This window comes from Apteryx mantelli, chromosome 23, assembly GCF_036417845.1.
Source record: "Apteryx mantelli isolate bAptMan1 chromosome 23, bAptMan1.hap1, whole genome shotgun sequence".
Classification (NCBI taxonomy): Eukaryota; Metazoa; Chordata; class Aves; order Apterygiformes; family Apterygidae; genus Apteryx; species Apteryx mantelli.
The window spans coordinates 235,471-250,258 of NC_090000.1; the positions used below are offsets into that span (position 1 = coordinate 235,471).

Below are 14,788 nucleotides of genomic sequence, written 5' to 3' on the forward strand. Positions count from 1 at the left end.
AGCTGTTAGCATCCCTGGGTATGAACATAAGCCATACCTGTCATTCCCCTTCAGGAAAGGGCAGCACGAACTGTACTAACTCCACTTCTGGGAGATGCTTCTTAATGCAAGGCAGCCCTGCTCCACTCAGGGCTCACCCCACTGCTTTTTGCAAAGTAAAAAACAGAGCAGAGCGTGGGACCTGGCTGAAGGACTGCAGCATTTCCTCCAGCGAGTGCGGGCTGGGACGACAGCATCATCTAGGGTGTTAGCCTGGCAACTGCCCTGCCCGTTCCCTGCAGTTATCGAGGAAGAGGTCAGAGTCCCTAATGCCTCTCCCCGAGCGGCTCGCGGCTCTCAGACTCGCACCTGCGTTCACAGCAACGGTGGAGCCAGAGGCCCTTCCGGCTGCTGGGCGGCTGAGGGCGAGCAGCCGGCAGGCTCCAGGCGCAGCGCGGGCAGCGGCTCAGGGGCCGGCGCAGCCCCGAGGGCAGCGGGCCCGGGGAGGGCAGCTCCTGCCGCGACGGCGGGGCCGGGCTCCGGGCACAGAAAGGCCCCGGGCCGCGCGGGCCGGCCGCCGCTCCGCCAACTCCCGAGCGCCGCGGCCGGCGTCCCGCCGGGCCGGCAGCGAGCGCCGAGCGCGGCCGGCAGCGCCCCCTGGCGCCGCGCCCCGGCCCCCCGGCAGCAGCCGCTCGCGGTCCCGGCCCTCGGGGCTGCGTCCCGCAGCGCGGTCTCCCTCCCCGGGCCCGGGCGCGGCCGCGGCGCCTCCGCCGCAGCCCCCGGCCCGCTGCCGCGCTGCCGGCCCCCAGGACGCGGCTCCCGCAGCTCCGCCGCCTGCCCGCGCGCCTCTGCCCAGACCTGCGGCCCCCTGCTAACCCCCCCGAGAGGAGGACCACAACTAAGGCGGGAATGCATTTGCCAACTCAGTCGCCGGAGCATCTTCCCCAGCGTCAGCCTGTCCGTGGCTGCGAGCTAATTTCCCTGTGACTAAGGTCTCCTCCCTCAAACCAGTGCCCTAGAGTCAGTCTGCCTCTGATCCACCCTCATCAGAGACCAGCACTTTAGGAAGATATCAGAGCACATTTACAGAAAAAAGTTGCAGAACATTTCAAACTCTCTCCCCTATTGCTTTCAAGCAAGGAAATCAAAGGAAAATGCCATGCTTTGTTCCATGGGGGAGCAGCGCTAAAGGTGAGCAGCAAACCCAGCAGAACCACTCGTTTGAATCATCCGCCAACTCAACTTTGAAGTGGTTTGAAAAATCTCGGAGGAGGGGCAGAGATCTGAGTTCAGCTCTTTTGCTACAACTTCACAGAATTTAAGGACGTGGGGGGTAAAAGTTTGCCCTTCCCCCACCAGAAAAATAGTTTCTCTGTTCAGTGAGAACTCAAAGTCAGGACACGCAGTAAGCACAACTGATTTCAAGCAGCTGAGCAGTGCAATGGACTGGCAGCTGCCTGAATCTCAGCCACACTGAAGGTATGTCTCCCTCCCTCCGTGCTTACACGCTGCCTTACCTGCGTACGTGCACTGGCTCTCCCTACCAAGAAACTTCTGCTGGCCAGCAGGGCAGTCCTCATGTTACACAGACAACATACCAGCACCTTCAGTTACAGACAGGATCCTTACTCACATAGCTCACTTGGGCAGAAATAAGTGCTGGGTTTTAACCCTAGCTCTGAGAGAGATTTGGGGTTTTGACAAGTCGTCTGACCTTTATTTGTTGAACATGGCTAATAATCATCAAGTATTTCTACTGTGTCCTAAAGTCATGAGGAGGCCACAAATAAGTTACGACAGGAGCAGCATCTACCTGCGTTACATACGGAGACACACCCAGACATCGACAAGTTTAACCGGGAACCCTGACACAGTTCCAGGTCCACTGTTGATGGAACGATCTCTGAAGTGTCTTGGTCTTCTCTCTACCTTATATTTCCTTTCCCTCTGCCCACCTGCACTGCCCCTTTCCCTCTCTTTAATAGAAAGGACTGTTCTTACCCAGGCCCACACAAATCCTGGGAGCTTCTTCTACATTATACTCATAGCATCAGCCACAGGGCCACTAAGCAGTGCCAACACAGCAGGAGCGACCCTGTGTGAAGACAAGCCAGGCAGCTACAATACATCCTATACTAGGAAGATGGGGAAAAATACTAATTAATTGGAAACTAATCTCTATTCTAGCATAGAGACCATTCTGTGGGATGCAATACACATTTGACTGGCATTATCTGTATCCACAGGCCCTGAGCCTCCACTGTCTTTGCTTCTATACATACACCACCACATAAGCAAGCCCACCCCTCATGGAATGCCAAGACAAGAGATGATACAGCCACACCACCACCGACAAGCAGGATGTTACTCTACACACATCCAAAGCTTTTAGGGATCATGGAATACGAGTCATCCCCCACAAGCTAGAAGATCAGGGGAATTATAGCAGAAGCAGCACTCTGCAGCTAAAACCAGAGCATCACCAGCCCTCCCAAAGTCGAGCTGGGCCAACAGCTAGATGAAGGGCAACTGACCAGAGTTGAGCCTGAGTGAAAATAAGGAATCCTAGCTGTTCTCAACATAACATCTCACACCACAAGTGTGCTTCCCTTCAGATTGCTAACTCCCTGCAGCTCCAGAGCTGCCTTGAACACCTCATTGCTACTGAAGCTGCTTGGATGTGCAAATACCCAGCAGATTACACCCTCCTGTAAGATGCAGACCTGCCATGCTGATCTGAGTGTCTTTGAATTCTTACATTAGCCATTACCATTTATACCTGCAACTGAAGCAACATTCCCCCCAAAGTCATATTTCTACAAAGTAGGAGCATCTCTGTCCCTGAACACTGAGTCAAATTTAAGTTCTTTGTCACATTATTAAAGGCAGCCCTTGATCCTCAACCGATTCCTCTCCTTCTATGGCTTCCATGATAGCCACACAGCGTCTAAATGATTAACCAGAGACTCAGAGGTCAGACTTGAATGACAACACGGGGCTGGAAGCTAAGTTATAGAGCTCCCCTACGTCTGAAGGGGAGAGCGAGCTGGGATACATCTTCTAGAAACAACAGCAGTTCTAGTTTCTCTGGCTTTCCTAGAAGACCTCGCACAGCACGTTTGCGCACGCACGCACACATACACGCGCACACACACTCAGCAGGTCTGCACACAGTGTGTGCGCACAGTGTGTTTGCGCGCGCGCAGCAGGTTTGTGTGCATGTGCACACCCAGCATGTTTGTGCGCGCACAGCAGGTTTGCACGCATGTGCACAGACAGCATGCCTGTGTGCACACAGCAGGTTTGCATGCATGTACACACCCAGCAGGTTTGCGCGCGCACAGCAGGTTTGTGCACACATGCACAAAATGTTTGTGCGCACGCGCACAGACAACAGTTTGCGCACACACAGCATGTTTGCGCACATGCACACAGACAGCATGTTTGTGCAGACAGCGCGTTTGCGTGTGCACAGACATCAGGTTTGCACACACACAGCATGTTTGCATGCATGTGCACAGACAGCATGTTTGCACGCACACGCACACACCCCCATAAGGGTGGTTTAAGACATCTCCACCTTATGTGCACACCCAGCAATGCACATGCAGGAGTCAGGCACCCTGAAAAGCAACTGAGCACACTCACAGTCATGTCTAGAATCAGGAATGTCTTTTCTGTTGATTTGCAAACAAGAAGTCTTAATTTAAAAAACACCAGAAGATGGGAAATGGGCCCAGAAAGGTCACAGACTCCAGCTTTTGTAAAGGGCTCCCATGCTAAGAGATCAACGACTTGTTGATGGCAATAGTTTCTTAGGATCTCTATATGCTCCTGAGACTGAGTTCTCTGGGGAAGGGATTGCAACAAATTCAAATTTGGATGGATTTAGGTGAATTTGCAGACACCTTGCATTAACTGTGTTATTCTCTGCTGTATGCGGACTTGAGTGTGGGGAGAAGGACATCCAGCACAGACTATAAACTACACTTCTCCAACTCTGGGATCAAAGGAAACACACCTACATCATTCTTAGCTTGAACTTGGCCATAAGCACCATAGACACTTATTTGACAGCTAAAAGCAGCCTCTAACTCAGGAATCACTGCATTCCTTTCAGAGCAATACCAAGAATCTCAGAGATGCAAAAAGAGACAAAAAAAGAGAGGAAGAGTTACACTCAGGGTGCTAAGATACGAGTCTAGTTCCCTTGCATCCTGAACCTCAGCAAGATTCACACTACTTAGTCACACATCATCCCCTAAGGTTCACAGGGAGAGAACACCTGGTGCACCCCTTCCTTCCCTTGATACTGGTGGAAATACAGCCCAGTCTGGATCCTACTTTGTATCTGTCCCGCTAGAATCCACTATGCATGACATATTCAGACATAGCAATTACTACTGCCTGTTTCTCCTGCATGCACTATACTTCATTTGCTGGAAATGTTAGCAGTAATGTGCAGTTACCTAAAAAACATAAAAGACCCTGTTGCTTGCAAAGGGCAAGGCAAGGAGAACTGCACCTGCCCCCACACCCAATCTGCAATCTCAAAAAGCCTCCCTGGAGTTCTCAGGGTTACAGAAGTGTGGTGGGAGCTGGTCAGACTGCTTTTCATCCCATCAGCTGGATTTTGTGCAGATAGTGTCACCGAAATCGGGAGAAAAACTCCTTAACACCAATGTAGTATTAAGAAGCAGGCATTCTCTTTATTACGGCGCCGGGTGCACAGGGGATAGCTCCACCCAACGTGCACACCGTGTGTCGCATCATTTAAAGTTTATATTGTTCTATCACATACATATGCATTAAATTTCCAGGAATGATTATACATATTCTTGGTAACAACAGGACTGACCTGAGAAGAGCTGGCTTTGAAGAATCCAGGTGTCCTGAGCCAAGACACCTCCAGCTTGTTGCCTCTCTACAGTAGTCTCATTCATGATGCAGATGCTGGCTACTTTGACCTTCTGCACATTCTCTGGAGGAACGAAGTCAGCAGGTTCTCTTCTGCTTCTGAGACTAGAGCTAGAGGGCGATCAGAAAAACAGAGATGACCTTAGGAGGGAAGCATGTTAAACAATAGGGGATAAGGATTCAGCACTCCTAGACCTCACTTGCCACAGATTCACTCTGTTGATCTGATCAAGATCCATCTCACCCTGGGAAAGCAGGGCTAGTAAGATGGAACTCAGGGATTGTAAACTTTGACCCAGAATACAAAGTATACAAACTGAAGGGATTCAGAACGTGAAATGGCCAGAAGCAAAATAAGGCCTATTAGCTTTTTCTTAAACTTAAGGGAAAGGTCTGTGGTTGCAACTGTTTATATGTAAAACATTCTTAGGTTCTGAGCTGGAAATATAACGCTTCTGTTCCCAGTCCTGCTAGTTTCTTTGCATAGACTGGGCCATAGGTTTCATTTCTATGCTTTACTCACTCTGTTTGTACTATAAAAGTGTCTTAAACGTCTACCAGTAAGAAGTAAACATTATCACAAGGGGGAATGCTTTTCATCCCTACAGCAGAAGCTGGAAGCTTTAACAAGCTCTTTTCACATCTTTTTTTGTCAGGGTCCAAGTACAGCGGCTCAGAGCTTCTCGGGGTGGAAAGCTATGCATCTCCTCTTCCCCAGTGTTACTTACCAGTTTCACAGACCAGCCACCCTCCCCTGCGGGCACTGAAACCTTGTGGAAGATGGGAGGAAGGGAACTCTAATTAGCTGCAGCCAGTAGCTGCTAGAAGCTCTTGGAAGAGCTGGGGCTGTTTCTCACCTCCTTTATTACTCCACACTAGCTTGCGACTGGCCAGCCCCCACCCAGCTCAGGAGGAACTGGTTCTGAACGAGCTTCAGGTGAATTCACAACCTCTCTGGGGATACATGAAGTATCAGCTCATACAGCCTCTTGCGGCCAAGCTACACTCTCCCAGTCATCTTCTTGCAGCTCTGCTAGATGTGGGGGTGACACCTGGAAAGCAGTACACAGAACTATTACAGTACTTTCCATGGACAAACCTCCCCTCAAAGTATTCTTCTGCCTTTTTTTTTCACATTACAACCTCATACGGTGCCCTGCTTGCTTTTAGAAAGTCATGCCTGGCTGAAGAACAAGCAGGTCAAGATACTTTATCCATGCAAGGTCTAGCTGTCTCAGGACCACCCCTCCACAAATGCTCATGTTGTTCTAAGATTATTAATGCAACTACGTCCAGTCTAGCACTTTTACACGAGCTTACTGTAGAAGTAGCAAAGGTTATAGGGGTAGGTGAGGCATTAATTGAGGGTGCATACAGATAATTATGAGCTTAATGAATTACTAGGCCTCAGATGATGCATATTAATTTGTGCTGCATAAGAGCTTAACTTCAAACAGAAAGGAAAGCAACGTTGTGGTACTGAGAGCAGGTCAAGTGACTTGTGGTAAATTATTATACTGTAGTAGTTGAATTGTTTGCTACATATCCCAAGCCAAATACTAGACTCCAATTCCAGACAGGGAAAAAGGATTTTGATTTGGGCTCTTTCAAACTTTTTGAAGAAGCCAACCAACCAACCACATCTTGCTTACACCTCAAGAATCTGACAGAGAGTGCATCTCTTTTAAAGACTGCGCTTCCTCAGGGAAGGGTGGAAAAAGCTATCTGGCTGCATCCTTCTGCATTTAGCAGAAGCCAAGCCACATTGGCTTGGTACTTACCAAATGCCTAATAAAAACGAAGCAAAACTTAATACAGTACAAAATTGCAGGTCTGCTTTTACTGAAGAGGCAAAAACAAGTGTGGAAGATCCTTCTCTGCCCTTTGCTGGTTACCTTTTCAAGAGAAGACTGGTTTCATCTTTGACTCACTGTTCGACAGCTCATCTCAAAAGATGCAAAAACTCAAAGAAGGAAAATAGTGTCAGTAAACAGTGCAGGAACATTTGGCCCAAAACACTGTACTTCAAACCCGCAGTTGAGAAAAGCAGCTTACCGTTTTTTCTTTCATGACCAAGCAAAAAATCAACTGGAAGCCAAGCCTGTGGTGTAAGGTTCACCAAATTCATTTTTAAGCTGAGAAATTCCCAACATTCTTACACCAACATTATGGCATAATCTTTTTCATCAAGTGCAAAAAACCCAGCCTCTTTCTCTCACCTTGCTACAGACTGGCAGCAAATCATACTATACAGCTCTGAGCATAACCAGTATGTTTCTACAAAACGGTCAACATACGTAAGGCACCTGAAATCTTCTTTCCTGCTGGTACTAAGCCAAGGCTTTGATTTTTCCCTGTAGTTACTGATTTCCTCTACCCCACCTATCTCCCACACCCCCTCAGCTGTAGACTTAGGATGAGTGGGTGACTAGGATGGTGATGAGATTGTATTAATACCACCCTCTAATGACATAAGCCACATTGTTTCCTTCATAATACCTGGGACAGGTTAGGCAGGGGCTGTGTGTGAAAAGCAATTTAGGAATGAGTAGAATTTAGATCGTGTCCTCAAGCTGCACAAAAAGTTTGGAGGAGACCCACTATAAGAGCACACCAAATACCTGCTTAATCTGGCTCCATTTCCCCAATTGCATTACCTCCTCTGTACTTTGGCTAGGCGAATCTAAAGTAGCTTCCTGTCTTAAACACTGTTGCCTCTAAACAGCTGGCACAGCGCACATTTACGTTGCATTGTGCAGACACAGATCCAAAGAAAATGTACGTTGCACCCACCATCCATGCAGAGTGGAGCAAGCAAGAGTCACAAAGTGAACAGAAAACTATCTGTTCAACTCCACCTCCGCAACCCCCTTGGGCAGGCAAGCAGGGAGAGAGAGCTCCCTAGTACCTGCAAGCTGATCCCAAGCACTACCTTTATCCCTCAGAGATCATTCCTGCCTCCACATGCATTTGGGTTCTCAGACCATAGCAGTCCACTGAAGATCCTAGATAATACAGTGATTTAACCAGAAACAGAGGGAAAAAGAAAAGAAAAGTTAGGCTTAATTAGCACAGGAATGGAATGGATCATTTAACAAGACTTTAAATTAAATGAACAGAAAACAAAGCCTAGAAGGTGACACCTATTTTACTCCCAATCACCTTGCCTGCTCCATCAGTATTGACCATTTAGTCACTGGAAGGTTCTTTAATAGGTATTACATGTGTGAAACAGAGACCAGCCCTCACTCAGCTGGGTTATATCCTTTTTAAAAAAATATGAAATCAAGGCACTAGGCATACAGAGCACTTCAAGCTGGTAGGATCCTGTGTCACCCTCACAGATCTCACTGTGTTCAACACCTGGAAGTTACTTTGCAATTACAAGGAAAATGTACTTGAGTTTTCAAAACAAATCATTTTGGGAAAACTTGCATTTAAAAAACGGTCTTGAAGACTGGGATATGGCAGAAGAGTTCAAACTCACCACCACCACTGAATGGTTTCTCCAAGGTAAGGCCCTCAGAAGGATTCATTGACTTGACTTTCTTTTAAAAACATTGCTGTCTCCAAAACTCAGGTGAAAAATATCAAATCTAATATTCAGTAAATTCTAGTCTAGAACCTAATGAAAACCCCATTTTATTTCGCTATATGTTTACACCCAATCAAATCGAACAAGAAATTTCTTTTTTGTAATTTTGTATAAGGCATGCAGCTTACAGAAAATGCATTGGGACAAAAATATAGATTTATATGAGATTAGTTTACTGGAACAACTTCTAGAGAGAGTTGCAGAAGTGCTGGTGTGGAATAACCTGGCAATACTGACTGGGGCTGCAGCTGGTAGTGAAACAAGTCTTATCCCTGGAAAGAGTGTTTAACTCAATGGCAAAACACGAAAATCATTTTTTTTCCTAAGTCTTCTCAGCAGTTATTCCTATGGCTTTCTGCTTTAGTCATTTCAATTTTAAATCACTCTGGTGATGAAAAGACATGGTAACAATCCCAAGCAGTCTGAGAGCTACAATACTACCTGACCTGCAGCACTTGCATCTTCCCCTGCGCATACTCAGAACAGCATCTCTCTTAACAACCCAGACTCTTCCCTTTAGCTGCAGTCCAAGAGTCTAGCCGTTATGCCCATATTTAAGGCCCCCTCTGCTGAGGCCCAAACAAAGGACGGAAATTTTGGTGTGTGTAGCCCAGACCCTGGTCACTCATTAAGCCAAAATGAATCATTTCCCAATCCAAATTCTGCACATCGCACATCTTGGGGGGAAAAAATAGGATCTAAATGCTCCTCTTGGGGAGGAGGGGGAGAAGAGTATCTAAATGTCCCTAACTCACCACATCGCCTCTGGACTCCCACTGTCTACCAGCTACTGATGAGAACCTGAGCCATCACACGCTGAAGTGGCAAGCTCACCACCTGGCACACAGGCACCCAATCCTTGGGGAACCACCTGAGGCTAATGGTAAGTTTGGGGCCTGGTATTACCTACAGAGGCCGGTGGTGTTTTAGGGTATGTCATGGGAAAAGGGCTTTTCTTTAGCTAGCCAGAGAGTCTGTGTCCAGACTGGAATTTTTCTAAGCTTCAAGTTCACCCCTCTTTTTAGGACAACTATATGATAATTACGTAGTTGTACCTGTAGACACACTTCCCTCCAAATACTACTTTTTCAGTAGAAAAGCTTGGGAAAGGACTAAACGGAGCAATTCACACACTTCTGACTCATCTCACTACAGAGAAAAGAGAAAGTAAAATTTCAGAGCTGAGCACAGTTGTTCGCGCTGGATCTAGTGGTGTGAGAACACCCAGATATGCACACTGTAAGCAAAACAGGAAATAAAATGCTGTTTAGAGGGATGAGAAGGCAAGTTAGGGACCTTCGACTCTGGATCTGCATTCCATTAGACTTTCCCCAGCCTGTTTCCAGACAGCAGGGTCCTGTCTATTGCAATGGTCCTCAGCTAGTACCAGTGGAGTGACATTTTTTCTTCTCCTTAGAACCCGATGCGCAGCCCCATCTGTGGATGTGGGTAAACCCCAGTCTGGCCTGCCCCATCACAGGAAAACCCGGCATAGACTCGGCAGGATCTGACAGTCCAGTGCCCTCCTCAGCCACTGCTGCTACAGAAGCTTCCTCTACAAACACATCCTCGGACTATTCTAACCTGGACTGTTCCGAGGAGGATGTGCTATCATCCTCCAGCGAGGCTGAGAAGGTACAAAAGGGAACTGCTTGGGAAGTCCTGGGTTTCATATTAGCTCACTGATCCTGCAAGAAATCTGAGTTGACTCTTGCTCAGCTGTTCTGTGAGCAGTTGCCTCCTATTATAGCAGGGGTCAGTCACTGCACAGAACTGTCTGATGAATAGGCTGAGGATACAAAGTGCTGGAACTGAGGCTGGAATTTTCCCCAACAGAAGAACAAGGACAGCACAGCAATAGCACAGTGAGGTTCCTTAATTTAGCCCTCGCGTGGCAGGTTACTTTTTAGTTGCCGACTCACGACTAGGCCTCTTGGCTGAGACTATCAGATACAAATTCCTTTGGGAAAGCACCGTTACTCCACTAACAAAAGGATTGAGATCTGCCCAGCTCATTAGACACAGCCCACCACACCCAGCCTCCCCCAAAGAGAACAGCTTATCCCAATCCCTCATTCCACAAAGGGCTAATACAACCCCTTCCCTTTTGCTCTTGCTCTTTCTAGCTTGAGGATGAAGATGCCTCATGTGTGGACATCCCTTTTCCTCAAAAGATGCTGGAAACTCCCAAACTCAAGGCGATGCCAGTGCTTCAGGAAGCAAAAGTCTCCAGACCTCAGACCAAGAAGCCCAAAAGCACCAAGCAGGCGAGCAACAAAATCACGGGAGGCTGGCCACGCCCCCCCCTTAACTACTGCATTCTCATCACCCTGGCCCTGGGCAACAGTGCAGATGGCAGTCTGACTGTACAGCAGATCTACCAATTCACACGGTACCCACTGTTCTCCCAACTCTTAGTGTCGGACTGTGGGAAGCGAGAGGACGCGGGGTACAAAAGTATCTTACCTTTCATTGAGGAGCAGGGATATGGCAGTCAGGACTTCTGTTCTGTTCTCAGCTCTGCCTTTGGCTCAAGATGCCACTGAGAAAACTGCTTCCCCTCTATTCCTACTAGGAAATATGTACAGATTGTAAACACGCAGGGAGTGAGACCTGGAATTTTACCTCTTTCTTACTGTCCTTAGAAAAATGAAGAGCTGCTCTGCTCAGCTGCTCCAGACAGCCTACAACCACAGGGATCAGGGAGGAACCTTTCTTTCATCTCTCACTCAGATATAATGCATCCTATTACTTATTGCAGCCTCCAAGTTCTCTGCGCTTCAGCTCAGTACAAATCTTTTCTCTCTGCAGGCAACACTTCCCCTTTTTTCAAACAGCCCCAGATAGCTGGAAAAACACTATCCGACACAACCTGTGCTTCAGCAGCAGCTTTGAGAAAACCACTCGCTTTGTGTGTGGTGAGGGAAACCGCAAGTTACGGCTGTGGAAACTAACCCCAGAAGGACGCAAAAAGTTTCATGAGGAAGCACAGGCTCTGCCCAAAGAGGCTCTCAACTTGGTGCGCCAAAGCATGAGTGAACCAGGTATGTTTCAGAAGGCAGGAGCCCTGCTCTGATCAGTGCAAACTGCAGAGCAAGTCAGACTTTACAAGATTCCCATAGCAAGAGGGATGTAGATCTTGTGTGTATGGTAGAAGTCAAGGAGAGCCATGTAGAGAGGGCTAAGCTGAATGCCTGATAGAGATGACTGCCCAGAACAGAGGCCTTACCTTTGGGCCTTATTGGCCTTTACCTCTATTTAAGTAAAGGGATAACTGAGTTGCTGTGTCCCATCCATGCCCATGAGCAATGTGGGCACTACCATTTGCTTTCTCTGAAGAGCAGCCTTTTCTCTGTTTGGAAGGGAAAGTGACAGGAGGGCACTGCACTCTGTTCAGGCACAATTCTATTCTTTTCACATGTGGAGAAAACGTTTTCTGTTCACCTTGAGGAAAACCGTACTGGTTGCTCCTCAGAACTGAGGAGCTGTTGCAGGATATCACTGGGCGCTTCTCCCAAGCTGGGAAACAAGCTCAAGCACAAGGCTCCCAGACAGTATTATTTGTGAGCACAGCAGGCATCCAAGCCAGCACGCAGTCATCACATGCTGCCGAACATTTAGGCCTATGAGATTGTACTAGATGCTTAAAGATACTTGCAGAGATACCCACACAAGGGGGGCTTAGCCTCCAGACCACCAAAGAATTGTTCTCTAATTAAACAAACTAGGCTAAATTAAAACATAGAGCCTTAATCCCAGTATTGCTTTGCTCAGCAATACGATACCTATCAGCTTAATACTGATTAAGGTTTAGGCTATAGCACCAGTGCCTGAGCAGTCATTACGGTCCACAAAGCTACCACAACTTCCTCTCTCTCTCTCTCTCTCTCTTTTTGCAGAACTCATGAGGTCTCTGTTTGGTCTATGATTCCTTCTCGCTCCCTGCTTCTGAAACATGTACCATATGTTTCCAAATCAAGCTTATTCTCTCAGGTGCTGCCACAGGTGGCTTCCAAAGAACTGCACTAGCTAGTGTGAGGACTAGCTGTGAATGAGAAAACTAGTGATTCCAATCCCTGGCAGAACTGGGTTGCTAGGAGCTTATGGAGCTTATTTTCTTCTGCTTAATGCTAGCTAAGCCAGAGTAGAGTTGAGTTCTATACCCTGTCAATAGTCTGCTCTAGGAAGACTTACCTGTGAGAATCCTTTGGATTGCATCTACAAAGACTTTTTTTGTCTCTCAGCAGAAAACCTGGTATGAATGAAAAATAATGTAGGCTTCTTATTTCACTAGAGACAACTGAAAGGATGCCCACCCCACAAAATGCTGGTTGCCAAATGTAACTTATTCCTCTTGGAGGAACAATATTGCACCTAGCCTCAAACTTGGGGCCTTTAAACCAATAGCTATTTCTTACCGCTGTCAGGCAGTATGTTCCTTGATGCTTCAGAAAAGGTTCTTTGTGAAAAAAAAATTAGGATAGGACAAATCCTTCTGAGCTTGTATTATTTTTTCCCCTTTTTTTTGGATGTTTTTGTACTCAACTTAGAAATGAAAGCACTGAAAGCTGAATTATTGAGTCATTGTTCTTTGTACTGTACTGTGGATCACTGAGCAGGAAGGTGGAGCTAGAACTAGACTCCAAGCAGTCTACATCAGAAAACTTCAACTGCACTACTTTGTTTAGCAAAACTTAAGTTCCAGCTCCTTGCGCCTCTACATACATTCATGCAGGTCTTTCAAAAAAAAAAAAAAAAAGTTTTATATTGTAGCAAAGCTAGGAAATAAAGATGATCTTACAAGAGAAACTTGTTCCTGCTTTCCTGTTTCACAAAGGCATACATCAAAAAACAACTGGCAGAAAAGTTCCCTGTCCCTTCTTCAGATGAAATTCAGATTCCTCCTTGACTTGGGACCATCACAATAGTATGCCTTCTTCCACAAGGATGCAGCGTACACAAGACCACTCTCACATACACCCTTCCATTCTGACACACCACATTCATCACATCTCGTATTTCTAGGAGGTTTTTTTGTCCTCTAAAGAAGGCAGATGTCATGCCCGTTCATTACCAAGAAGCTAAACACAGCCTAGCTGCATCTCACTGCAGCTTTGCTTCTTCGTTACAGCAATGGTTTTATGCTAACATTCTCAGATGTTTCCTACAAATGTTTTCTACAAAAATGCTTAATGTGATCTCAGCTGTTAGCTGAAAAAAAATTGTGGTAATCATCTGTTTAAAGAAAAAGCTGGCTGTAGGTCACACTATACTTCCAGTTCTAGCTTTTTAAATACTTCAGTTTATTCAAAAGATTGTTTCATTTAGGTATGTCTGCTATGTTTACAAGCATGACAAACACTAGTCCATTATAATAAGATCTAGCTTTTGAGCCATGTTTAGAGGATTAATTAGGTAGGAATATGAAGAAATCATATAGAGAAAGAATTTAGCTCTTTACTGACAGTTCAAGGTCCTTGGGAGGCCTGGTCACAAACAACAAGTGTTGACTCCTCTATCACCACTGCACAAATCACTTCCCAGCAGGGGCAGTCCTACCACACGTAGAGAGTGTGAAATTGTTACCTGACAAAAAGTAGTGCGCTCCCTCATCCCCTCCTTGGAGGGTCATGTTTGCAGTCTGCTATGAGCATCATGACACCAGTACTCAAATGTAGAAGCAGGGAGGAAAACAAAGACCAATCTCATTTCCTTCAGTAAGGCGATTCTTTGCTCCAAACTCATCAGCACCATCACATGCATCTCACATTGCAGGGGACACACCGACACGAAGCACCAGCCACACCTGTAACGTTCAGTCCTCCACACATGCTGTTGTTTCTTGTAATTTTCCTCCAGTCCAGAGGACTAAACTACAGGAGAAAGTTGATCCATTATCTAACAAAGGCTCTCAGTCTACAGGTCAAAAGCCATGCAGAGGATGCGTTAGCTGGCTGAGTGAGAAGAGTCACTACCACACAGACATTATTCCAAGCTGCTACACTTGTTTGCCCAGCTGTAAAAGCAGCAGGCAAGGATCCACATAAAAACTGGTGGACAGGTTGCTTTGCAAGGCGCTTGGCATCCCTCCACACAGCAATGCTCAATTAGGGGAAATCAGTGAGTACTACAGAGTGCCAGGAGAGAGTTATCTTGGAGAGGCAAGGACATGACAAAAAAAAAGAAAAGAAGAAAATGAGAGCTTGCTGTTGTGTTACTGACTTACTTGTTTCTCCAGCAAGAGGCAAGCAGATCAGGTCCCCAGGCCAGAAGTCAGGCAGGTAGCAGGTGTCTAGT

The 14,788-nt window shown here is 46.8% G+C and overlaps 1 protein-coding gene across 1 annotated transcript; it reads left to right on the forward strand.

The window, feature by feature from the left end:
* Nucleotides 1–8,288: 8,288 nt before the first annotated feature.
* FOXR1 (forkhead box R1) lies at nt 8,289–12,419 on the forward strand. The gene is made up of 6 exons (XM_013943493.2): nt 8,289–8,409; nt 9,279–9,374; nt 9,909–10,126; nt 10,618–10,883; nt 11,303–11,535; nt 12,391–12,419. The coding sequence occupies exons 1-6, from the start codon at nt 8,289–8,291 to the stop codon at nt 12,417–12,419; spliced, it is 963 nt and encodes a 320-aa protein (XP_013798947.2).
* Nucleotides 12,420–14,788: the final 2,369 nt, after the last annotated feature.